The 25,980-nt window shown below is 39.2% G+C and overlaps 2 protein-coding genes across 5 annotated transcripts in view; both read right to left on the bottom strand.

Annotated features, from left to right (window-relative positions):
- Window positions 1-194: 194 nt before the first annotated feature.
- LOC119792358 (thymic stromal cotransporter homolog) lies at window positions 195-12,554 on the bottom strand. Its single transcript, XM_038298958.1, has 7 exons — window positions 12,003-12,554; window positions 7,198-7,368; window positions 5,469-5,687; window positions 5,168-5,339; window positions 2,044-2,127; window positions 545-701; window positions 195-453 (listed from the first exon to the last, which is right to left on the bottom strand). The coding sequence occupies exons 1-7, from the start codon at window positions 12,447-12,449 to the stop codon at window positions 396-398; spliced, it is 1,308 nt and encodes a 435-aa protein (XP_038154886.1). The 5' UTR covers window positions 12,450-12,554; the 3' UTR covers window positions 195-395.
- Window positions 12,555-15,797: 3,243 nt separating this feature from the next.
- Window positions 15,798-25,980, bottom strand: part of LOC119792390 (A-kinase anchor protein 2) — a 101,283-nt gene continuing 91,100 nt past the window's right edge. For 2 of the 4 annotated variants that reach the window (XM_038299008.1, XM_038299011.1), the window contains 8 exons: window positions 24,500-24,712; window positions 24,042-24,389; window positions 23,765-23,863; window positions 23,578-23,679; window positions 20,744-22,169; window positions 20,369-20,547; window positions 19,827-19,865; window positions 15,798-18,092 (listed from right to left, as the gene is read on the bottom strand). In XM_038299008.1, the coding sequence (XP_038154936.1) occupies window positions 17,967-18,092; window positions 19,827-19,865; window positions 20,369-20,547; window positions 20,744-22,169; window positions 23,578-23,679; window positions 23,765-23,863; window positions 24,042-24,389; window positions 24,500-24,712 (2,532 nt within the window). In that variant the 3' untranslated portion in view covers window positions 15,798-17,966. The remainder of the gene's footprint in view (window positions 18,093-19,826; window positions 19,866-20,368; window positions 20,548-20,743; window positions 22,170-23,577; window positions 23,680-23,764; window positions 23,864-24,041; window positions 24,390-24,499; window positions 24,713-25,980) is intronic. The other 2 variants (XM_038299009.1, XM_038299010.1) reach the window with 2 other exon arrangements.

The raw sequence follows: 25,980 nt of genomic DNA, 5'->3' as shown, positions 1-25,980 counted from the left end.
TTCTGATATGATGAATTTGAGATTTTCATTTGTTGTCATTTGTAATCATCAAAATTAAACAAAATAAACATCTGAAATATATGAGTTTGTATGTAATGTATAAATATAATATACAAGTTTCACTTTTTAAATGGAATTACTGAAATCAATCTACTTTTTCATGATATTCTAATTTTATGACCAGCACCTGTAGGTTTGGCTTACTCATGTTAAGTGTCCATGCAGGCCTTTTTACACCACATTGAATGTTACTTAAGGCCGTTTAGGCAAGTATAAAAAACACAGTTTTAGCTCCAACATTTGAGGAAGTGGCATGTTAACATTTCCCTTAAAGTCTCATTTCCCAGTTGGCTTGTTTTAGAAAAGAACTCACTGCTTGTATGTGTGCTGCTTCTTCAGTCTCCCTGAATCCTCACGTACTGCTTGTTCTGAGCCGAAATGTAGCCGACGATGCTTCAGGAAACGGCACAGAGAGAATCGTTGAGAATGAGACACAAAGGGTTCATCGGATACAGTTTACTCAGTAGCTTTAGGTGGGGCGTACCTGATGGGTATCATCGCAAGTACAGTGATGATGCTGGAGATCAAAAACACCAAGCCTGGGAGCCAGTTGAGAGAGCTTTGATAGATCTTGGTGAAGGTGGGAATGTAGGCGACGCCAGCCACTTTAAGGGTCATCTCCAGCAGCGTGAGAGCCATACCTAATGGATGCCAAAAAAAAAAGTTAATTTCTCAACTGTGTTATCAATAAAGTCAATCAATAAAAAAAAAAAGAGATATCAGGCAGCAAATGTGCAGGGGATCACATCAAAGAATGAAATCCTAAAATAAATTCACAGGAGGGTGTGTTCAATGACCATTTACAGTCTTTATCACATGGTGAAAGAGATTTTAACGCAGATGGATGAACAAAGGCTGTGTCATGGTGTGTCTCAGTGTTTGCTGTACGATGAAGACATGAACTGGACAGACCAGCATTACAGGACCGGTCAGTCTTACAGGAAATGAAAGTATTTTCTGCAGAGATTTTCCCAAAGTCTGTGTACACAAGTTAACTGAAACTGTAACTGAAATGGCAGGTGGGCGGCATACAAAAAGCCTGACCCCCTGTTATTTAACCCTATAAAGGTTTGCTTACTTTTGTAGTGGGAGTTAGGTGCATATAAACCAGCTTTTAGATGCCTCATATAAGACCTTATAAGATACTGTAGCTGTTTTCATATATAAATATAAATTGGTGACGCACTGTATATATGTATATACCCAATGGCACCTTGTTTTGACTATTGAGCTGATGTGACAAGTGAATTTCTCCACTGTGAGATCAATAAAGTCTATCTTATCCTACCTTGCTGGTGAAGATTTTCAGTCATCCAGGTCATTGTCATACCAAAAAAGTAAAAAAACAAAACAATCCACTGGACTTGGTTTCCAAGTTTGAAGATGTTTTGCTTAAAAATGTCAGAATTAGCTTTGAGTTCGAAGCATTATAACATAGCCAAAAACTTGTTTGGCTTAGAAACCATGCAGATTGAATCGGAAGAACGGCCCTTAGGAATGGGGAGCTGTTTTGGGTTCTCTGTTAGCCTGCAATACCCAATAGGTTATTGCCTCTGAAAGGGGGGTCGTTAGGGGCAAGATGTTTTGTCCCCTGCATTGGACTCTGGGGTTGAAATGATTGCAGGAAGGATTCTACTCCATCGCTGCATTGAAGGTTTTTGAGAGCTGAAAACTGAGTCCACCCCCTCTGTTAAAGGTTGTTTTTTTCTTTCTTAACATAAATGGCTTCCTTCACACCCCTTTCAAAACACCTGTCTTCTTTGTCCAAAATGTGAACATTCTGGTCCTCAAATGAGTGTCCCTTGTCCTTAAGGTGTCCTTAAGCTCTTATCTTATATCTTAGATATATTTTAGATATTGTGCTATACAGTGAATACTTTAAAACTGATGGATATTTCTGATTTTCTACAAGTGAATTAATGTGAAATGTGTTTTTTGGGGAGTTGCTACCGTCACACGTATCAGCACAGATTGGAAACTTACCACAATAGGACATAGGGACCAGCTGCGAGACCACAGACCTGATCGTTGGCATGGGGATGAGTGCAAAGAGGTTTAATGAACGCGCTGTGGAGAGAAACAAGGACTGATTAGTAAAGGTTCCTCTTCCCTGAAATGTCATCCCCACTGCTACAAAGCTGGCTTCTTTCACCCCTTATTGGAGACACAATAACTAAACCAGCATAACTTTATGTTTCTTTAGATACGTATTGAACAATGTTTAATTAAGATTCTTAAAATTGTCGATAAATTGAGCCACAGCAAGCTACACTAAGCAACCTAGCTAGCATATCCCTATAGATGCTATCAGATTAAAAATGTTGACCTAAAAACACAAAAAGTGAAAAATATTTTTTAAAACATGACCTGCAAGCTTAATTGAGATAAGACTGTAATAAGGAAGAAAAAAGCTAATGCCAGATTTGTTCTTGTTCTAGTTTGCACACACACAACTGTTAGCATTGCAGCACAGCTTGCTAATACAGGTAGCAGTTTCAAACTAAGCACTATAACAGCCATGTAGCTACACTAATACAGTTTCATCTCAAATATTAGAAAATAACAGGAAAGGTAAAATAATAGCAGTGCAGTTCATATGTGTTCCCATTTACCAGGGTATCATATTTTTGCCTTCTGAGTTTCCTTAAACTTTAAGTTTATCATTGTTGCTTGTTCACTTCTTTTTTTACCCACTTAACTTTCCAATAACGGGCTTGGCTACAGTAGACTAAGTACTTATGTTCTTTTAAATTTGTCCTTTGTAATTTAAGTATTTGAGTCCAAAATTCAACATTTCTGAATAAAAAAAATCATTATTATTATTTTTTTATATTCTTTTTCTCATCATTAGTTGTAAAACAGCAGAAATCAATGCTTGGAGTGTATGAATCCAAGCATTGGTTAATGGTTTTTTTAGCTTTTGAAATGTTTTCGACTGAAATAAATCGACTTTAATATTCTGATTTACCGATTCATTGGTTATATTAAACATATTTTTTAGGGTGTGAGAATGATCATGAAAAGCAGCGCTACAGTCTTTTACTTCTACACCAGTGAAATCCCCTCATGTGAGGGTCAAAACATCATCCTTAAGGGATGATCTTCAATTTCATTTTACTGCATTTTCTAAACTTGAACATCATGTCTAATCTTTCATTTTTGGTGTTAAAAACATTTTTATGAGCTGTTTAGTTATACAGCATATCGATACTACTATTATATTAACATTACAAAGAGAAATAAAAAAAGTAGTTATGGTTAATGCTGGCTGTAAGGAGAAAGGACAGTGCAATCTTTAAAACTTATCTTTAGTAATTAACATGAGAACCAATTCAGAATTTAAAATCCAAAAATAAACCTTAAAGGAATAGTACACCCAAAACATGATTAGCCTTCATTTTCTACTCACCCCCATGCTGAACAACACTCTGGAGTACTTTTTTGATATCTCAAATGCATCTGGAGATCTGGGAGGCTTCTTGCTGTCTGCTGACATTCAAATAATGGAGGTCTATGGTGCCCCAGACAGAAAGGTCCATAAAAGTCCACAAAAAACGTGTCAATATTCCTCCATACTGCTTGTCCAATGTATTCCAAGTGTCCTGAGTGGGTAGCATCCAGAATTTACTCGAAACGAAGTCATTTAGAATGTTTTTAGAGCATAAACAGTAGTGTATAGGATTTCCTGAAAGCACGCGCCTGCGCGATCACGACGCTACGGAAGCCGGCAGACCAAACCAGATGAAAGTGCGCATTCAGCGTCTGCTCTGCCGATAATGCAAGCGTAGAAGAAGAAATGTGATGTTTACCTGAGCAAAGAAAGAAACAACGAAAGAAAAATGTCTGAGGACTTCAGTGTTGAGGAAGAGCATGAGTTCTTTGCCGAGCTGAATGCGCTGGTTTGGTCTGACGGCTTCCGTAGCGTCGTGAACGCGCATGTGCGCGCTTTCAGGAAATCCTATACACTACTGTTTATGCTCTAAAAACATTCTAAATGACTTCGTTTCGAGTAAATTCTGGATGCTACCCACTCAGGACGCTTGGAATACATTGGACGAGCAGTATGGAGGAATATTGAAACGTTTTTTGTGGACTTTTATTGACCTTTCTGCCTCGGGCGCTGGGCACCTCCATTATTTGAATGTCAGCAGACAGCAAGAAGCCTCCCAGATCTCCAGATGCATTTGAGATATCAAAAAAGTACTCCAGAGTGTTGTTCAGCATGGGGGTGAGTAGAAAATGAAGGCTAATCATGTTTTGGGTGTACTATTCCTTTAACAATTGAGTTTTAGAACACAGATATGCTGATTGTTTACCAACAAAAGTTTCCCACCCAAAAGCTCAGTCTTGTTTAATTTTTTTCTTTATTCAAAACAAATCATTTTCTTTTATCACATAATTAATCCCTGCAGAGAGTAGGTCAATAATCTATATTTTAGTGCGTCAAAATGAAAGCACCATGAAGAACAGACATCAGATATAAAGGCTTTGTGACTGAATGGCTGCAAGCTTTTGAAACTGCCTAGAAATATGAGCGGGGAGACTTTACGGTTTCAGATTAATCCCACTTCTCCTTTTTGTCGCTGTAATTGAAATGTGCAAATAACCAAATTAGAAATGAGGTAGAATGCTGTTCAGACTGCCTCCTAAAGTCACTTCTAAAGCCAAGAAGCAGCGTAATGTTGACATCCCAGCAGCTTTCCCTGCTATGGATGTCAATTTAAATCTATAGTATAGGATTTTTTTTTCCCGGGTGGCTCATGAAAACGTTGTTCTCCTAATCATCAATTGTTCTGGTGATATGTTTCATGATATGTTCCCGTTTTTACTTACTGGTGGTGAGTCTGACATAGTGGAAAAATTGCAAATCTTCTTTTGGAAAGTAAGCTTGTATGAGTGATGCAAACAGCAACTTTCAAACAGAGCATGGATGAGGAGAAATGGGCTACTGCATGCTCTCGCATGCGTTTAATAGGTGTTCCCTCTCGGAAGCGGGTACAGGGTTGTCCATGTGCAATTTTTTTAAAGTGGAGAGGGCGGGTCTTTCTAAGTCGTGAAAATTCTTCACTATACCTTTAAGCTGCAGTTTGCAGGTCAGAGATCTCACCTATGTAAAACACGGAGGTCGTGGTGGCGAAGGACATGACGTAGATTCCTAAAGCAAACGACAGCATGCCAATCAGGATCATCGTTTCATCGCCGACACATTTTCGGAACACAATGACGCCGATGAAACTGGTGAGGAAAATCAAGCATCCTGCAGCATTTCCGTACCCTACCTGTAGGGAACGTGAAAAAAGAAACTAAAACAGGCTGACAGATGAACCAAGAAAAAAAATATTGAGTTAGGAGCAAATCATTAAAAAACAAAGAATGATGTGAAAATCAAAAAAAGCAGCTAATGTTACTTGTGTGGCATTCCAGCTGAGGGGTGATTTCAATACAAAGGAGCCCAGGATCTCAATGGCTCCGCCCACAGCGAAGTCATAGAGGAAGGCCGCCACGAACAGAAGAACAACACTCAGCACGTTTATCCGACTGGAAGTGCTGATGAGATGGGCGTTACGGGAGGCGTGAGAGAGGAGGTGGTAGCTTTCCTCGGAGTCCACGCTGCTCCTCTGTTTCACCTTGAAATGCGATGAAAAGGCAAAGTATCTAATCATTAAGAGGTTGGAAGAAAGTCGGAATCCAGCACTTTCCACACAAGGGTTGGGTATTTTAAAAAACAAACTTGGTGTGGAAACATGGTCACAGATGATGTGGAGAAGAATTAAAGCCAGATTAGAACCTCAGACCTTCAATATCACTGCATATAAAACATTAATCATAGATCAAAGTTCTCATCAGCATCAAACATCCAATTTGGGTTGAAACATAACTAAACATGGTGACAGGACACATAAAAAAGCCTATGAGCAGCTCACATATGAGGAAACTTACTATTTTTGTCCAACTCAAGTTAATAAGTTACGTTAACAAGTTAGAAATGTAAGTGAAAAAGTTAAACAATTAAATCAGTATGTATATCAGTTAAAAAGCGAGTTAGAGCTTCCATCAGAATTAATGCTGTATAATTATGCTGAAACAAAACATGTTTCTACTAATGTTTTTCATAAATTTGTTACAGAAGAACTTTTTTTTTTTTTTACATATATATATATATATATATATATATATATATATATATATATATATATATATGTTCTCTTTTTTTGTAACAAACGTACTGATTGATGATCAGTACGTTTGATGATTTTGTTCCGTTATTCTTTCAGTTGAAGAATATTAATATGAGATTTAATATTAAATCTCATAGTTAGTTTGAAGGGCAGCTTATCCAAATATTCATCATTATTATTTGATTCATTAATTACAGCTTCTGACCACTGCAGGTCTAATTAATATTTAATTTACTCTCAGCCCAAAGCAACCTTTAGAAACAAGATAATCCTGTGAATTTATCCATAAAAATAAAATATAAGAGTCAATGTGAGGCGTAACTCTGCCTGCCACCTGGGATATCAGTGTTAGAATCAGTCCAGCCATCAGGATCTGTTTCCATTCATAATACTTCCTTTAAATTGTAACGACATCACTGTGGCTACCTACTAAACATATGTATCTGACTCCCCACCTCAGTCACCAAAGAATCATTCTGCTTTGGTTTAACAGCACTTTTTTCCATGGTTGCTATAGGTAACCATGGAATAACACAGATCAGCTGGCTCATTTTAATACACATGCAATACTTGCGGTTGAATGTGGGGAGGTGGATGGCTGAGTGTGAGGAGGAGCCTTGGAAACACACTAGTTCTATCAGGTGGGATGTATCGAGGAAATTGCTTTTTTTTGTTTTTGCACACTAGGTTTGTTTGTTAAATCTAAAATATTTTTTTTGTCTGTCATTTTGTGGGATTTTAGTATAAATCCCATGCAATCTTTGATAAATGACACCCCTGAAGACTTTCCTCAGACTATTGTAACATCTTGCAATAGTTCAGTTTTATTTTTCTTGACCAACACTAAGTGGCACATAATTGGGAGAATATGTTGGAGGAGAGCTGAAAACCAATCCAGCCAGCTCTCAACATTTCGCAAAGCTTTGTTGAATCCGAGAGATGATGGCGTTTCACTGACCTTCAGCAGGACAACAGAGAATATGAGGCAGAGCAGATGCAGCAGCGTGCTCACAGAGAGCAGGATGGTTCCATTTCCCAAACTGGAGCTGTAGAGTGGGAAGAGATGACCTGACACCAAGCTGCCCACCAGTCCAGCTAACCCATACAGCAACTCCACTCTCATCATCACCTGCATGGCACATGAGAAACAGGCAATGATTGCTCTAAGAATAGCTGAAAGAAGAGAACAACTTTCATCTGGAGGAACAACTTAATATACCCCACAATCCTTTATTACACTGTAATAAACAGTTATTAGAAAACAGTCTCATGATTTGCTTCAACCCATATGTGAAAGTGAAAATCCCAAAATTTCCCAAATGGTACAACAAAAACAAAGACTTGAGAAAAGTTTGACTCAACAACCCAACTTCTGCATGACATTTAGTTGCACAAAATCACTCAAAAAAGTGAGATTTCATCTCAGCTCCTTCTAGAATGAGCTTTTTCATCTCTGTTTTTTGTAAATCAGCTGTAGCCGGGGACGTCCGCAAACCCTATTTGCTGACAGTCTCTGACAGCTGCCTTTCTTTCCCAAGGTTGTTTTTGCCAACGTCTGGCCCTAAAGGAGACTTTTTCTGCTCACTTCCCTTTTTGTGTTTTTTTTTTTTTTTGTTCTTCCATTTTGGTCTCTTAAAAATCAGTCCAATAACTAAAAAAACTACCAAAACTAAAACATATATTTTTTTATATAATGGGATCTATGCATAACTGCACTACTTCCTGAGCCTAAGGCAGCTCACTTGTTTCCTGTATTTTTCTACTGGATGAACTGATTAATCCAGGTGTGCCTGACCTCAGTAACCATGGCTAGACACACCTGGATTAATCAGTTCATCCAGTAATGAAAGATAGGAAACAAAGGAGCTGCCTTAAGTTCAGGAAGTAGAGTTGTGCATAGAGCCCATTTTGTCAAGAAGTGAGGAGCTCTTCAAAATAGCATTTATTTCATAGAATCAGCACCCCCAGCCCTTATCTGCTTGCTGTCTAGGCTCAACATCTTCAGCTCCTACGTCTAAGATGGGGTCGAAGATGCACGGATGTACCATTGTATTTATAGTCATTTTCATGTAGCGTAAACACTGAGTTATCCACAAAAGTTCAGTGCTGAAAATGCTGACACTTAATGGATTGTTGTCCCCAAGCAGAAAGTGAAAGCAAAAATGGTGGAAGGAAAACAAAAACTGGGATAACTTCAGTTTTGGAGGAAAGGGTTGTGTGACCATTAAAGAGTTTGGGAGGGATTCACATGTTGTGGATCTCCATGATAATACGCTGTTCCTGAAAAATCTGAACTGAAGATTATAGTTGATTAGCTTAACAACCTCTCCTCTAATCTTGGTGCCGCTTTAATCATGAATTAAAAGGATTTACCATCAATCTTCTACATAAAATACTTCAGAGTTTGATCAATGTAAAATAATTTCAAACAGATGGTATGGATATGGAATTGGTATCAGGATTAAGCTACACTGTTCCAACAGGAAAATGATTGAGCACAACATCCATATTTTCTAAATGAAGACAAACTATCCTTTCCTGCAGCCTTTGCTAACAAATAGACGCATATATAGTGGATACAAATCCTTTAGGATTAAGTTCTGGGGCAAACATCTTTTCCATTGTCATTACTTATTTTTATCAGTAATCCTTATGCAAAAAACATATATTTACAAGTAAAAATATCTACATAAGTTGATTATTTAATACATTTGTATTAAAATAGTTATTTATCTATCATTTCACCGAAGACTCCTAGATGACTTGCAGAGACACATAATTTTCTCTTTACCCCATATAAGCCACAATCTGGTTCTGAAAAGAGCATGAATTCTGTAATTTAGTGTATTTATGTGCATAATTAACCACAGTGTCTTTGTTGTCAAGTAACTGTTAATATATGAAAAATGAAAATGTTTTCAATATTCCACTTAAGAGTACTACTGTTACCACCAGGGCCGTCACTAGGTTTGAGAGGCATGGGTGGCTTAGCCCCTAGGTAAGATATTGCGCGCACGTAGCGCGCGCCGAAATTTTTTCAGTGCACTTTCTAAGGCGCTGTCTATAAATTCATTATTTTAAGAGCAACATACCTGGGAAACACTTCCCTCACTAATGCTACTTCACCAACTAAACTACACCAGTTAAAATGTGCTAAATTACAAAGAGTAAATGGTAGGTGCCATGCATTACTGCATAAATGGAAGAAGGCAAGTGGTTCGCCACTCATCATAATGGAAACCTTCTACAGAAGACAGTTGTCTAACCAACAGACTCCCAACATCTTCATAAACCCTTAACCTGGCCATTCATCTTTCCCCATCTCCCCTGCACCCACAACCTGTCAGGAACCCCTGTCTGCTTTGCAATAACCCTGTTTCTGTGTGTGTGCTTGGTGTGTGTGTGTGACCTGGACTTTGGCATGTCTTTCTCTACACCTGGCACAGAGAGAAACACATATATGTGAGGAACTTAACAATAAATGCAGCATTATCTTTGATAGATTTCTGCTTAATCTAAAGTTTAACCACAAAATACAAGTTGCATAAATGGACAGTAGGCAATAGGCAATAGCATCATTGCAAAGAAGGATATCCTTGAGACTTTTTCACATCAGTCTGACAAAGTTTTAATGCAAATAAAGGAAGTATTTTTAAGTACAATGTATTAATGAAAACACAAAATCAACAGTATATGAAACGTACAACTTAGAACTATAGTCAACCCAAGGAAGCACTACCATATCACACAGTGTCGCCCTATCAGACTGGTGGCACATAGATATGGGAGAATTATCCTGCCATAATGCAAGAGCACATAACTTCAATTAGAGAAAAGAATTTCATCTTCTTGCACTCAAAACTTATAATGCTCACACTCAAAACATGCGCTCTCTCTCAAATATTTTCTCTTCTCTCAAAAATCTTTGTTTCTTCTCTCAGATTTAAACAGATATTTTCTATATTATCACAGATATTTTTTCCTCTCGCTTGCCTCCATCTCCGCTCTGCACGGGTCTCAGTTACGCTCTGCTTGCGGATTTGTTTTGCTCTCTCAGACTGCAGTTGGATCGTTGCCTAGCAACCTTTCCAGCCAATAGAACGACAGCCTCGGAAAAGGTGCGCTTGTTTAACCCTACGGAGTGTGCCTGTGCTACTACACCACTTATAAAGCGTCAGCTGAAACTGCTATTTACAGTAGTTTTGTGGCTGATTGTTGTTTAGAAATAGAAAACCTGGTTTCATTTCTTAGTTTTGCCCTGGATTTTGTAGCGTTTGTGGACGCTACGTCGCTACTTGATCAAAACAATAACGTCGCTACAGGAAAGTTACTTGATAAATAAAGCAGCGACGCTACGCTCAAGCTACTTGAAAATGTAGTTAAACTAATAGCTTCGCTACATGTAGCGGCGCTACTGCCCATCACTGCTCCTGTGACAAAACTATTATAATGATGCTAGTAGGCTACAACAACATCGTGTTTTCCCACACCACTGACTTTGTTCACCATGGTAACGTAATTCCTACTGAATCAGACAAGCTATTAGGCCTATATTGTCTCTTTCCTCACTCCAGGTAAAGTGAAGAAAATGTAAACCGCTGACATCAAATGGCAAACTCACCGTATGTATCTGCACGCAACCATAACTTTCCTAATCAAGCTCGATGACTGTGTGGAGATTCAAAGGGCGCGCTGTTGCTGCACTGCACAGCTGCTATGGTCCAGTTGATGGCCGTGTACCACGTGACGTGACGCTGGACGCGGAGCCAATGAAGGAAATGAATATCCTAACGATATTAATAATTGTATAAATAATTGTGTTTGTAAATAAACTAACAGGAACTTATCTTCAGATTAACTTGCCTTCTTGGTGGCTCGTTTTCAGTGCTTTACTGCAATTGTTTGGGGTTATATGGAAAAAAAATCAATAAATAAAAAAATAACAATAAAAATCGCAAAATAATTATGGGGTGGCTAATACCAACGAAGGGGTGACTTCAGCCACCCTAAAATAGGTCTAGCCACGTCCCTGGTTACCACTGTCTGTATTAGACGGAAATAAAGGTTAGGGGTGGCCCTAGGGGTGGCCTGGCCCCCCCATCTAGCTCCACCCCTGCTGCACAGCCAGGTATAGGGGCCAAAAAATGGAATGACGCAACAGTAGTTCAAACACAGGGCAGACAAATGTCTGTAAACTGTAGCATAACATTGTTTTTGGACAGTAAAACGTGCAGGGGACAAAAATGGACGTTAGAAAAAGTAGATACCAAGAATTTTTTTTATTTTATTATTTTTTTTTTTCATTTTTTTTTTATTGTACCAACGGTTTAATTACTAAAATACAGGTTGCACTAATTCTTTCAAAAAGGCTTTGATGTTGTCTCTAAAAGTGCCCATAGTTTCATACTGTATATTTTTCTCTTAAACAATCTTTTCCATTCTGTGTTTTTTTCATTTTACTTGATTTATCTTTCCACTTCATTTCCCATTAATATATCTCTGCAAACAGCATCATTGTTTATCACTGGCATTGTGGAAGGAGTAAATGAAGAACAAACAGTCTTTCCAGTGTTATATCTGGATTTAATTCTTTTGATTTATCCAGATTTAGGCCTTAAAATCAAAGTTTGAATAAAATTACTTGTAGAAGAATTTCCTATGTATTGAAAAGCTCCTGTAACATCGTTAAAATAGACGTTTACCTACATGTTCCATACATGTTTACCAACTTTATTTGTGTATAAAATGCGTTAAAGCACCAACCTTGGAGCGATCAGCCGCCTTGGAGCCCAGAGATGCCAGAGTCATGACCCCGGGCCAGTAGGCGCTGAACCCCCCAGAGAGGCCGTAGATCACCGCGGCTGCAAACATCACCCTGAGCGGGAGATCGAAAATGAGCACCAGGAGCAGAGTGAGCCTGGAGAGCAGGTAACCGCTCAGGGGCCCAACGATGGGGGCCCTCCTCCAGCCGCGGTCGCTGAGTGCGGCCAGGGCCAGCGCAGGCATGATGGGGCAGAGCTTGATGATGAGGTTGTAGATCATATAGAAGTCAGTGATGGCTTTCTGCTGGCTCTCCTCCGTCATGTTGGCGCATCGCTCCTTCACCACCATCTGTAAGGCGGTGTCAAACAGAGCGCTGCCCAGCTGCTCCAGCACGACGATCGGCTCGATCTGCCGAAACAAGCCGCAGGATAAACTCGGTGTCACCATCCCTGAAACTCTGAAGAGGCACCGGCAGCTTCCTGTTGGTTCTCTTCTCTGAAAAACAAAAAGTATGAGAAGCAAAAGCAACCTGTTGTGACTGGGAGGGGCCCTCTACGCCCATTTCCTCATCTGGACTCAGCGATCTGCCTGTTCCCCAAAAACTTCACATTTTAATTTGTTTTTACACTCAACGTAAATATCATTTTAAATGTATTTAATATTGGTTGAATTAATATGTAATTATTTAATTCTGTATTATAGAAATCACAAAGTCTATTTAGTATTTTTAGTCATGCATTAAATAAATGATTGATAAATGATCTCGAGTCATGGTGTTTCATTCTCATCTATCATGTTTTAGACCTCAAATAATTGTGAAAAATACCTAGGTCCTGTCTCCTATAAGGCCGATGCTTGCTAACTAACTAACTAACTAACTAACTAACTAACTAACTAACTAACTAACTAACTAACTAACTAACTAACTAACTAACTAACTACTTACAGAACTATTTAACCATATAACTACTTAACCAAAAACGTAGCTACTCAACTAGCTACCCAACAAACTAACTAACCACTCAGCTAGCTAACTAACTACCTAACTACTCAACTAACTAATTAACTACGTAGCTACTCAACTAACGAACTACTTAACAAATTACTGAATTTAGGTAACTAACTAAGCAACTAACTAACTACTTAACTACCCAACTATCTAACCAACTAACTAAGTAATTACTTAACTACTCAACTAGCAAATTAACTACCTAACTACTCAACTAACAAACTTATTCACTACATTACTACTCAACTAACTAACTAACTAACTACTTAATCAGCTACGTAACTGCTCAACTAACTAACTAACTAACTACCTACCTAACTACTTAACTGCTCAACTAACTAACAAATTAACTAACTAACTGCTCAACTAACTAACTAACCAACTAACTAACAAACCAATTAACTACTCAACGACCTAACTATTAACCACTTAACTACTCAAGCAACTAACAAACTAACTAACTACTTAACCAACTAACTAACGACCTAACTACTCAACTAACTACTACACTAACTGTCTCCTGGTAAACCTTTTCCTTGTGTATTTCCATCAACATTAACAGGCTATCCATGATTCTTTAAAAACCTGCTTTATAGAAAAGTTGAACAAAACTTGTTTATTATAGAAATATAATTCAAAGTAGAAAATGCAGTTAATAAAGGTCAATATAATTAGCTTTGCATTTTTCTTCTTTTTTGTGTAACATTCTGCTGTTTTCAGGGGAAGTGGTGGCCCAGTGGTTACAGCAGAGAGCTCGTGTTCTGAGAATGCTGCAGCACTCAGTTCCACCCACAGCCTCCTGCTGCTGCTGCTGCTCTGGCTCCTTCAGCTGCTTCCTTATCAGCTATAGAGCAGACTGCTCCCAGGCTGCTGCTGCAAGCTGCTCCCAGGCTGCTGCTGTGTTTCCCTACCTTTTTTGACTTGTGTTTCCCTTTGGGCATGTTGTCTTTAAGTTCCCCTCTAAGTCTTAAGTATTGACGATTGTCCAAAAGTGGATCATACAATAACTGCTTATAAAATAAAAACTATTTGAGCATTTCATTCTTAGGCATACATTCCTTCCATCTTTAATAAAAAACAACATATGTTGCCTGGAAGTTAGTAAGGAATAAAAATAAATACAAAATAAAATCATATTATAAACCTGTTTATAAAAGAGTAACTCCCCTATAATCACATTTAAACTTGATGGATTAGTTTTACTCTGTTTCCATCCAGACACCTGAGCTGCTCTGATGAAAAACAGCTGATCCCAGACTGTTCTCTACATCCAGTCTGTTCTCTGCTTTGTTAGCCAGACCCCTCTCGCTTTGTTTGGATCTGGGTCACAGCTGAAGGTGAACTCAAACAGGCTGCCCTAAGGGATGGCTTCAGTGTGGAGGACAAATCTGGTTGATCCACATCTGCAATGACTAATGAAGTTAATTATCTATCCTATCTATACTATACTGGAGTTAGTGAATATTCAACCCTATATTTTAAAAACAACACTGCTACAACTGCCTGGATGGATAAACTACATTTAAGGCCAATCTGGAATAGTGATCCAGGTGCTGCAACAGGGACCACAATTCCTAGATAAGCCCCAGGAACTTTCTCTAAAGGGTCACTGTTCCTGCTGTTATTAAGACTGAATTCTTCTTAAAAGCTCTCTGGGGGCTAAATTTTTTAAAGTAAGTAGTTGCAATTTTCATACTCAAACCATACGTTTATTATCCTACTCTGGAATAACTTGCCCTGGCATATTCAATCTGAGGTTTTTAAATCCTCTCTAAAAGCACACTTCTTCTCCCTGGCTTATAAGTATAAGTGGAGATATTGCAAAATATTATTTTATTCTAAAATATATTTGATTTAAATTGAAATATTTATCCTATTATATTTTATCTCCGTTCAATATTTTTTTTGTATTGTGTTTATTTATTTAGATTACAGTTTTTATCTTATGCTCTGCAACTGTGATTTTTGTGCAGCACTTTGGTTGTTTTAAATGTGCTTTATAAATAAAGTTTGAGTTGAGTTGAGTTTAAGAAACACAATCCTAATTCTCTAAAAGTTGCAACCAATCATGATAGAATATTTAGATGTTTATTTACTTCCTGGATGAGTATAAGAAATGTTATCTAAATAGGAATATACAGAAAATCTTTATTTTTAATAAAAAAAAGGAGAACTGTCTTTATTGATCATTAACAATGAGTTCCCTATAATTATCTACAAGCATAAAATAAAAATGATCTCCATTACTTCCCATTTAGGCTGTTTTAGTGTTTTAAAACCAGTTTACACTGGTTTTAATTAATTCATGTTATATTTACAGAAACAACTTCACTGCTTCATGATAGCCTCCATATCACAAATAACTTTAAAGTTAAATAAATGTATCATATCTATAATACTTGCTTAAACTTTGACTGATATTGCTTAACCTATTTCTTCAAACCTATTTTTTTTTTTTTGTCATTTTTTATTTACTGGAGAAGCTGGACGCAGAAATGTGCTGCTGGTTAAATTTAGAAGGAAATTATTTTGACCTACAGTTGCTAAAATGCTCTCTGTTAAGATATGAAAGGTTCTAAAAGGCATTTAGGTCATAATTGCTTTAACCACATGGTACTTTCCAAACTGGGTGCAACCAACTGACAAAAGGTTTCCATGTTAACAGACTGAGCAAACACCTGACAGCCAAACATCAGCTTCTCTTTCAGCTTTTCATTAGAGGCAGTTTACTGAAAGAAAACCAACTTTCACCCTGTAAAGAAAAAAATAAATAAACCACTCCAACACATGTCCAGGTTTTATGTTTAATGAGAAAATATCCATAACCTGTGAGTATATTGAGTCTTACATGTGCTATAAAATAACCAAGCAGATTATGAGCATACAAGTGGTTAACATAGGAACAGAGGTTATGCCGTATATTTTGTAAAAACATTACTGGTTTGATCAAACACAAAGAGACGGCGACACACCGCTCGAGCTTCTAAAGGGAGAAAAAGGATCCTTTAAAATGATAAAATCATATTTGCACCTTCTGTTTAAACATAAAAAGCATTATATGATTAGTATATAAATCGCACAGTGCTACAACTGTGGGTGTGATACGGAGGATGGTGAATAAAAGCAAATTTATGCATTTCAGGAACCGGATTTAGGCGGAGTAACTCTTGTTTATGATTCTCATTGATTACAATGTTATTTAACCTCATAAAAAAGATGCTCTGCAGTGATTTTATTTTATAGCTACTAAACGTTTGTATAAAAGACGGAAAAGCAGACGGCGAGGAAAGAAACTACTGTAACAGCAGCTGAAATTAGGAGTGGAAAACAGGTTTGACCACGTTTGTTTTCTTACTCGTCTTTCAGTTTCTTTTTAACGCTGCACTGATGTCACCTCCAACTAAATGGGAAAAAAGACATTATTCCTTCACAGATGTAAAATGAAATCTTGATATAGTGGCAGATCCTTTGTTTCACCCTCCAATGGAGCTAAAACAATAAACTGCTAGTATAAATCCTACAGTAGCTCTTGCAGGAGTGTATTAAGGTTTAGATGCCGATTTTGTTTGGCGGCCTTTGGTTTAAAGAAATCGTTTTATCTTCATCTCTTCTACGGCGGACAAAATAATCTCAAAGGCTTTTAATGCAAAACCTACTAAATAGAAATGATTTTCCTGGAGCCATTTTGACATTTTATAAAGCTTCTCAAAGTTCTTTTCATCACTCTTTCCAACACATCAAGTCGTATCACAGCACTAAACTCTACTGCTTTAAATCAAAACAGGTTGGATTGTCCTCCTGCTGTATGGATCATTAAGTACGAGAACACTCCCTCCCCCACCTATTGCTGCTAATGTCCAATCATCCAGCTAAAAAAAAGTCTGTTGTCTTTTCCGTAACATCACTTCCTGCTGCCACGCTTGCAAATTCATGCACGCCATCAGTACTTCTTAAATAGATTTAAAACCTTTTTTTCTTGAAAAAAAAAAATCGTCTTTAACAACCTTTTTATACAAAACCTTTTTTAGTATTCTGAGAAATTTTACCCTCAGCCTCATTTTCACTCATCAAATACACCTTGTTATAATACATGAAACAACTGCTTACATCTGAAAGCACAGGTCAACAAAGCAGACAAAAAAAGTGATTTTTAGAGTATAAAACAAACACCTTAAATCTTTAAAGCCGATGAAATTAAGATTTTATAGACAAACTTTGAGTCTGATGTGGCTAAATCGTCTTTCTACATCCTACTGAAGGTGTAGCAATACAGTTAGAAGAGCATAAAATACACCATATGCTGCAGCAACTACTGACAGTCTAAGGCAAAGTTAGTTTTTCTATTTTTTGCAGATTTACTTAACAATCCAGGGATGCTGTCGATCCGGCACTTACAATTTAAAAGTGATGCTTAAACAAGTGTAGAAGCTCCAAGCAACATTTCACATGTTTGTGCATCATAAAATAATATGGGTTTTGAGCTTTATTGGCGCCCTTTGGTTCAGTTCCTTAAAGACACTGCGGTCCTTCTGCAGCTTTACAAAAAAGATCAAATATGTTGCAAACTTTGAAAGCTATGTTGGTGCTTTCACTTGGCTTCATCTTTCTACTTCCTGCTGAGACCTCGGTGTCTCTAGTACAACTTTAGGTCCTTTCAGAAACTCAGAAAAAAAACAACATTCTTTACATCTTGTAGTTTAATAATAGAACTGCGGATAGATAAAAAAAACCTTATCATCAAACCAACATTAAAATCCTTCAAAAATGTCTTCAAATATCAACTTCACAGTTCCACCTTCAATCCTCAGGTCTCCAAACTGATGCACATTAATTAGCATCATGTGATCATCAGGATACTGTTAGCACAATAAATACTGGTTAGTTCTCCACTCTTTTTCCCATCATCCTCGTCTCTCCACCATCTCTCTGACTTCATTGTCTCTGAAATAAGTTCTTCACTCCTCCTCCTCCTCTTCTTCCTCTTCTTCTTCCTCCTCTCCATCCTCGTTGGCATAGATGCCTGCCTCCCACTTGAGCGCCATGTTGCTTTTTCTCCGGGTGACTCTGGTGGCCTCCAGAACCTGCAATGCATATACCGTCCAATCAGATTAAAGCTCGGTAAGCGCAGTGATGAACACAAAACATCCATCATGCATCAACAATCCTCCAAAAACCTGTTTTCACCTGTTCAAATAAGCTACAAAAAGGGCATTTCTTAAGACGTTACTGCACCAAAAGCAGTATTAATCTTATTAAAATTAAAGTTTTCCAAAATAATTAGAGGTTTCTCACCACAAAAAAACACAAACACGCATTTCCCAGACACATAGCCACACTTTTACACTAGAGGAACGCTTTATTCAAGCCAGGGTAACTTTAGAACGAGCGCATCCCGTTTAAAGAGAATGTTCCTATAAAGCGAACCTCGTTAGGTGGTCTGGTTTAACCTGTGGCCATCAGCTGATGACATGCACACAGCCATCACTAACAGCAGTGCATAAAAATGGCACATGCAAACCAAGCAATCAAATTAAAGTAGACTTTATCAGTCTTCTAATTGGGATCTTTTATCGACTAAACCTGAGGAGGAAAGGCAAAGCTAGCATGCTTCTCTGTTTTGATGTCACTCGATTATAAAGGAGCTTGTGACAATAATAATAAATCTACAGTTAATGTAGATAATCGTACACAGCATTGCTTTGTCATAAAACTGAACATCTAGTGTTTCAGCTGCTCTCTGAGGGAATAACTGACATTTTGCACAAAGAGGAAACCAAAAAAGATGCAGAGTCTCTTGTTTACCAAGATAATCACTATAAAAAGTTAAAAAGCACTGAAATTGCCAAAGAAAAAGTTGATTTTATTGAAAAAAAAATAGCACACATGGCAAATGTTTGGATTCATGAGCTGTGCTCAAGATGCCGGGCCGGTTTTATTGAAACCTGGCAAGCTACGAGTTAAGTTGTAACTTAACTCACAATAAGAGAAAACAAAAAGACGAAGAGTAGAGTTTAGTGAGGGACTCTACATGATATGGCTGCAACTAATGATTATTTAGCAAATTGTTTAATCTGCTGATTATTTTTTTGATTAATAGATTAATAATCGGATAGCAAAAGGTTCCTTAAAGAAGTTTTTTTTTTAATGAAATTAAACCATGTGAAACTAAAACGTATCCACTTGAGGAGTTCTGGATAGGGCGCATTGACAGACGAAATTTTTTTTTTAATCATAAATGCATAATCTTTGCATATTTTTTTTTTTTACAATTTTGGTACAATTACTGCTCCAATTTGATCCCTCTGTCAGCTAAAGGCATGTTTTAGAGTCTCTATGCTCCAGTTAACGATTAATCGATTACTAAATTAGCTGACGAATATTTAAATAATCAATTAATCACAATTAATCTGATTAATTGCTTCCGCCCTACTACAGGACTATCTGAAATGCCTTCATTTGGAAATTGATTGGATGTTTTAGAATTAAAACTTTTCAATAAACCCTTTATTTAAAGCCCAGTGATGCTTTTTTCTTAGAAACATCTTAGAAAGGAGCCTGTTTGGTTTACAAAAGCAGACAAAGACTCATGCAGAACCAGCACAACATATCTGAACAGACCTGGGATCAGATTTAAGTCCATTTTTGTTTCCGTACAGGTTTAAAAAAATAAAAAATAAAGAACTTTTAGTAAAATATGAGTAATAATCAAGTTGCCTAATAATATAAATGTAAAGAAGAATGATGAACTTTTCTGACCCACGTCTGGCTGTTAGGGCAGTTCAGGGAGCAACGAGGTTTCAGGGCGTATTGAATACCTCAGTGGTTACCTCATTAGCCCGCAACAAATGTGCATACTGAGTGAGCAGCGGGAGAGAAGCAACAGTGAGGAAAAGTCAGCATATGATGTCATCATGAATGAAGAAAAACCACATACATTTCAAAGTCAACAGAAGAAATAAATTCACTTTAAAAGTGCAAAAGGTTCTGCAGGAAGTAAACTATATTCCTATTTTGTTCCCATTGTAAATTTCAGACCCATAATTAAAGTGGCTATCTAGCTATTGATCTGAACTCATACTGAAAGTGGGGAAATAAAGCTCCAGCTTTGCTTTTTAATTTCATTTTCATTATTAAGGGAGGGAATTTTCCCCTTTGCCTTGCATCAGTCTGAGCTGGTCCCAATAGTGGCTCTCAGCTATGCTCCCAGCTAAATCCCAGCTGCATGTCATAATCTCAACTCATTCCTGTAAATGTCTTGATGTTCCACATAAGAATTACAAAACCATATATCCAAGGAAATAAAATCAAACTGGGATGGTTGAATGGGAAATTTGTTGGGAAATCTGAAAATACTTACACTGTTGTCCTCCATCTTTTCTTTTCTTTTCACCTTGTGCGTTTCATAATCTTCCAGAAGCGTCTGCATCAGGTTTTTGGGTCGTGAGCCACAGGAATCTTCGCTGCCAGCGTCGGACAGAGCGCCTTCCGAGGGGGAGGGGGAGACAGGTGGTGCTGGCCGAACCTTCTCAATTTTTCCTGCAAAGCACCAAATAAAATGACCTTAATTGAAGGAGGCTTTTTAACACCATGAAAAGAGAAAGATAAATAGCTATAAAGTAAATCTGAAAAGTGTGGACGTTCGTTTCCAGCTGGAAATCTCTTATAAAGTGTCACATTTTAATTCCAAAGGTTGAAGGTAGGTGAATATTTGTGAGTGATTGAAGGAACTAACCTGGTGCTGTCCTCGCTGTCAGCGTCAGTCTGGCAGGCAGGCTGTTGCTCTTCATCTTGTCTGCGGGTGAAACGGTGCAATGCCTCACTCCTGCCCTCACAGATCCCTGACTGTTGCTGGAATTGCTGCTGGGCCGCTTGGTGACAGCGGGCTGCGCCTCCCGCTGCTTCTTCAGCTCTTCCTCTCTCTGCTGAGCAGCTCGGATCTCCTCTTCAATCATGGACAGAGTTTTCTGCTTTTTGGAGCGCAGGCGGAACGGGCCTTGGGCCGCTTCCACCTCGGGGCCTCGACTTGCTGCTGCTGTGCTGCGCAGTTCCGCCGCCTCCGAGTATTTACTGAAATAGCTGAACTCTGGCTTCTCTAGGCTCGGAGGAGAAGGGGGACGGTAGACGGGGGGCGGCCTCGGAACGGCGGCGGCGGCTGCAGCGGGGACAGGAGCAGGAGCTGGAGCTGAGGAGGCAAGAGCTCGTGTGTAGGACGACTGGATTTTAATCCTCGGGCCTCCGTTTCTAGGCCTCTGAGGAGGAGAAACAGGCTGTGAGGGAGGAGGAGAGGGAGTCTGGAGGTGTGAAATGGGAGATGGACCGGACAACTGCTCAGCCTGGTCTGTTTTCGATTCGACTCGATCGCCTGACTGCGTGTCAGGCTGAGGGGACGGGTTGGATGGCGCAGGACTGGAGGAAACAGGCGACTGGAAGCTGGGAGCTCCAGTAGAAGACACAGGTGAGGATGAGACGGGCACTGGGCTGCCGGTAGAGGCAGAGGTCGGCGACACCGGGGCGCTCAGCTGGGAGCCGCTCAGCTTAGGCGTTTCTCCTAAGTTCTGAGAGGCGAGGGCGCTCTGGATGGCGTTTTGGACGAGTACCCCGGCATGGTACTCCAGCTCCTCTTCATTGGGGCTTCCGCTGCTCCGGCCATTTACTGGAGTTGTGGGCTGAGGGGTGGGGGGCGACACCGGGGTAAGTGGTAACGGAGTGGGGGGTAGAGAAGCCCCGCTGTCTGAAACATTATCCAAACTGAAGAGAGTCGTATCCTGGGAGCGGACAGACAGCTCGTCCAACCCCGAGTCAAACTCTTCTGGATGAAACGGTTGGTGAAAATGATCTTTTCCTTCTTCCTGATCTGGAAGGATCGTCATCACGGCTCGAGCGCAGGTGAATTCTCCAACAACGCCCTCATCAGACCACGTCACACGAGTCTCTCCAGCTTCTGCAACAACGTCGCCGCTCCCCGGGCTGTTCCCTGTTCCGGATTTAGAAAAGGGTTTGGCAGAGTACAGCTGAGGAGTTCGGTTCTTCTTGGCAGCCTCTTCCTGCAGAAACTGCTTCCTGGCAGATGAGAAATCAATCTGCTCCTCCACAATGTCCTCCTTCCTGGTTACATCAGGGTCAAAGGTCATCATGGTCGGTGGTCCTGACAACTGGGGCTGCAAAGACAGATTGGAACAAATTAGTGAAGGAGGCACATACTCATAACCCATCAACCTTTTCACATTTTTTCTTCTTACAAAGAAAAATTGCTATTTATGGAGATTCTGTGGAAAATAAATGTTTTTTCTTCCAAACATAAATGTGGGGCATTTTTTAAAATTCTGCTGCCTTTACAGCGATACCCTGAAATAAAATATGATTTATTTTTAATAGGGCTGCTCTAGGATTGTTAGAGGATATAACTGAACGAACAGGGCACAGAGCAGATCACTGGAGAGAAGTTTAAAGCGGATTATTTCCTAAAATATCGATACAACTATCAGAGAGATGGCTCAGTTATTCTGTTAGAGATCCACAGCTCAGGTGGAAGAAGCTATCAGCAACGAGCTGTGGAGAAGTTTTATTATTCAGCAGGGTCAGGAGGCTGTTTAGAGTTAAGGGTAGGAACCAAGAAGCTAAATAGTCTTTGATCTAAGAGAAAAACTTAGAGGTAGAGTTTTTCCTTTAAAGACTCCCAACATGCAGTTATAGCTTCATGTTAAAGCCCTGACCTTAATCTAAGTAGGGATGCAACTAATGACTATTTCATAAACTAATCAAATTAATCTTTTGATTACTTTGTCGATTAATCTATTAATAATAGGATAGCAAAAGAAGATTTTTTACAAAATTAAACCAGGTGAAACTAAAACTTTTCCACTTGAGGAGTTCTTGATAGAGCAGACGACAATATATATATTTTTTATCTTAATTGCAATTTTTTTTAATATTTCTTTTACAATTTTGGTATAATTAATGCTACAAGTTGGTCCCTCAGTCATTTACAGTCTCTATACTCAATGTAATGATTAATAGATTACAAAATTAGTAGACTATCATTTTAATAACAATCACAATTACTCCAATTAATTAACCCTAAAGCTATATAAAACAAGACTAGACTAGTAAATGGTTCATCACAAATAATAGTGGTTCAAACTAGCTCAAGAGAAATCATTTTGCAAGCAGAATTAGCAAAACTCTTAATCTCTAGATGGATGAAAACATATCTAAAAAAGATTGTAGCTGAAATTGCAGTAAAAAGGGTGTTGCAATGCAAAAGAATGGCTTCATGCTTCCCACAGTTGCACAGCAACTATATACCGATTTATTTAACCCCCTGTACTGTTTATTGTAGCTAAATGTTAAAGAGGTATTACACCTTTCCAAACTTCTGCAGAGAAAGAGTGACTCTGCATCTGATCCCCTGAGGAAATACATTATGAGAACAAGGCTAAGTGTTTAACTGTGTTTAAGCTCCAACATCCTCCTTCCCAGGTCAGTTTAGATCTCTCTTTCAGAGCCTGACTGAGCAAAGCGGTAAACATCTGAACAGCAGCATATGGTGCGGTGTGTGTTTGTTACCTGAGCGTATGCATAGGGAGGATTGTGTTTCCGCTGTTTTCTCTCCTGGTATTTCTTTAGAGATTCCAGCTTCTCTCCATCCAGCTGTTCTTCCAAGGGGACCTTCAATGAATAAACAGTCCAACAGCTGATAAATCAACCTGTCAGGGGGTTTGCAGAAAAAAAACGACTGAGCTCTGCTGTTTACCTCCTGAGGAGGGTTCCACCAGCGCTGTGCGATGCCGGGGTTCTTCCTAACTGCCTGGTCCTTGATCAGCTCCTGTCGCTCGCGCTCCAACTCCTGAACCTGGAGAAAGTGTGTGGAAACAGAAAAGTGGGAGTTTGTATTGGCCCTCTGAATAGAAGTAAATATATGGCGCAGTTAAACTAGAGGTTTTCCATGAAGTGTTCAGGTAAATATAACGTTTTCAACCCTTTTTGAAGCTTTTCCAGTTGTTATCAGGGTAAATGATCAAACCGATTACCTCCTCTGAGGGTCGTCTCCTCGTCACCCTGACTTGCTGCTCCTCTCCAGGCGTGAAAAGTTTTGCCGGCCGTCTCTCCTCCTGAAACGCTCGCAGCTCAAACTTCGCCGCACTGCATCCCGACTCATCTCCCTGCGCGTGACCGTTGGTTCTTATGGCAGACTCCTGACGGGGGAACGTGCTCGCCGTTTGGTCTTCCCCAAAAAACGATTGGTGATGGTCAGACACACGGACAGAAGGAGAGGTTCCATTCATGCTGATGGGTTTTGTGCGCTCTGATGGTGATGGGTTTCCATTGGTGGATGTGTCTGAAGCTGCGTCCAGCACCTGGTCCAGGTAGCAGATCTCCTGCAAACACGGAGGGTTTGAAACCAAGGTAATTAAAATCACATTTTTACTGCCTTCAATTAGAAAGTGAGAACTGGACCTGCAACATTAATAAGTTAAAACCAGCATACCTGCACCACTTCGCTCTCTGGGGTCTCTGCTTTTACACCTTGGTTACTGGGGCCTCTCAGGCAGCAGTGTTGGATCTGCTGGCTCTCCAGCTCCATGTTTGCAGGCCTGTCAGTGATAAAGCTGACTGATTCTTGGAAACTGACGCTCTTCACAGCTCGATCTCTTGGTAAAGCGTCAGTGGAATCCTCTGCTGCCCGCCATGGGTTCTGTGTCTGCAAACAAACAGAATGTGCATCAGAATCTCTACATGATTAGCTGGTTACAGCAATCCAGGCGCACAGAGGGCAGTCAAATCCACTTAACAAGCAGATTAACTTCTGACTTCTTTTCCCCTATAAGAAAACACACACCTCATCCAGACACAGACCATCGATCTGCATTGCAGCAGCCAAGAGTTTAAGCCTCTCCTATAGTGTGTTGATTGAAACCTACCACTAGGGGGCACCAGAATACACACTGCTACTTTACTTTTGCATATGAAGCATTCATGGTAAAAAGAAAAAAAAAACTAAAAACAATAGTGGACATTTTTGATTTTTCTTTCTTTTGGCAGCTGGTGGGTATAACTTCCTGTTGTTTTTCTACTTTCTGCTCAGTCTGTTTAGATTTTGTTCAACACATTCAGTCAAGATATATCTTCCAAACATATGTTTTTTGTTTTTTTGAACAAAGAAGAGATTTGGATTAACACTGGTTCTGTACTAAATAAAAAAAACCTGAACACCACACCCTTGTTTTCCCCTCAGTCTTGCTTAATGTGATGCAGACACTTGAAGAACAGCTGGACAAACATTTCAATTTTTAAATGATTTACAAATGAGTCAAACTTTGACAAATACAAGACGGTTTTTAAAGAAATAAGCCATTTTTTGCCTGGGGTTTGTAAAGCTGCAAAAAACAAAGGTGATTGGATTAAAATTCATGTTTTTTTAATATTATCTTTTCAGTTGGTCTAATAAATGGGGCATATATTTGTATGCAGTAACATATTTGTCTCTGAAACGAGCACAATTAGAACCTGATAGTTCTGCCATTTCTTCTTTGCAAAATAAGTTTATTGTTGCTAACCATATTAGGGCAAACAATCCTGCCCTAAAATGACGATCATGGAACTGCAAGATATTGTGTGTGTATCTCTGCAAAAGCAAACCCTGTCCTAAACCATGGATGGTAAAACAATTTTGCTGCCTCTCCGTCCTTAAGGAAACAAATCTCTACATGGTGAACTAACAACACCCCATCTGGAAGATGGTGTTTAGCGGTGATGTCCTATTAGGCCAGAAAGTTGAACTTTGCTGCCGTGTTATGAATCAATTCAGAAGGGATTTTACTATAGCTAACATTTTTTTTTTCACTAAGGGAGGGAATCCACCATGGAATCAGACCGACGGCCTCCTGGTTCACTGACCCATCCATTCCACACATTCCTGCCCTGCCGTTCAACAGCAGCTACGTTTACATGCTGCTGTGTTTACGACCT

This window comes from Cyprinodon tularosa, unplaced genomic scaffold (genome assembly GCF_016077235.1).
Source record: "Cyprinodon tularosa strain WSP-4 unplaced genomic scaffold, ASM1607723v1 ctg418, whole genome shotgun sequence".
Lineage (NCBI taxonomy): Eukaryota > Metazoa > Chordata > Actinopteri > Cyprinodontiformes > Cyprinodontidae > Cyprinodon > Cyprinodon tularosa.
This window is presented reverse-complemented; position numbering and strand designations above follow the sequence as displayed.

What these genes read in the sequence shown, in the direction of transcription:
- LOC119792358 (XM_038298958.1), bottom strand. Translation starts at nt 12,449, where the DNA reads ATGGTGACACCGAGTTTATCCTGCGGCTTGTTTCGGCAGATCGAGCCG. An exon ending in AGGCGGCTGATCGCTCCAAG is followed by an intron (nt 7,369 to 12,002) that starts GTTGGTGCTTTA and finishes TGTGCCATGCAG; the next exon opens with GTGATGATGAGAGTGGAGTT. An exon ending in TCTCTGTTGTCCTGCTGAAG is followed by an intron (nt 5,688 to 7,197) that starts GTCAGTGAAACG and finishes TCGCATTTCAAG; the next exon opens with GTGAAACAGAGGAGCAGCGT.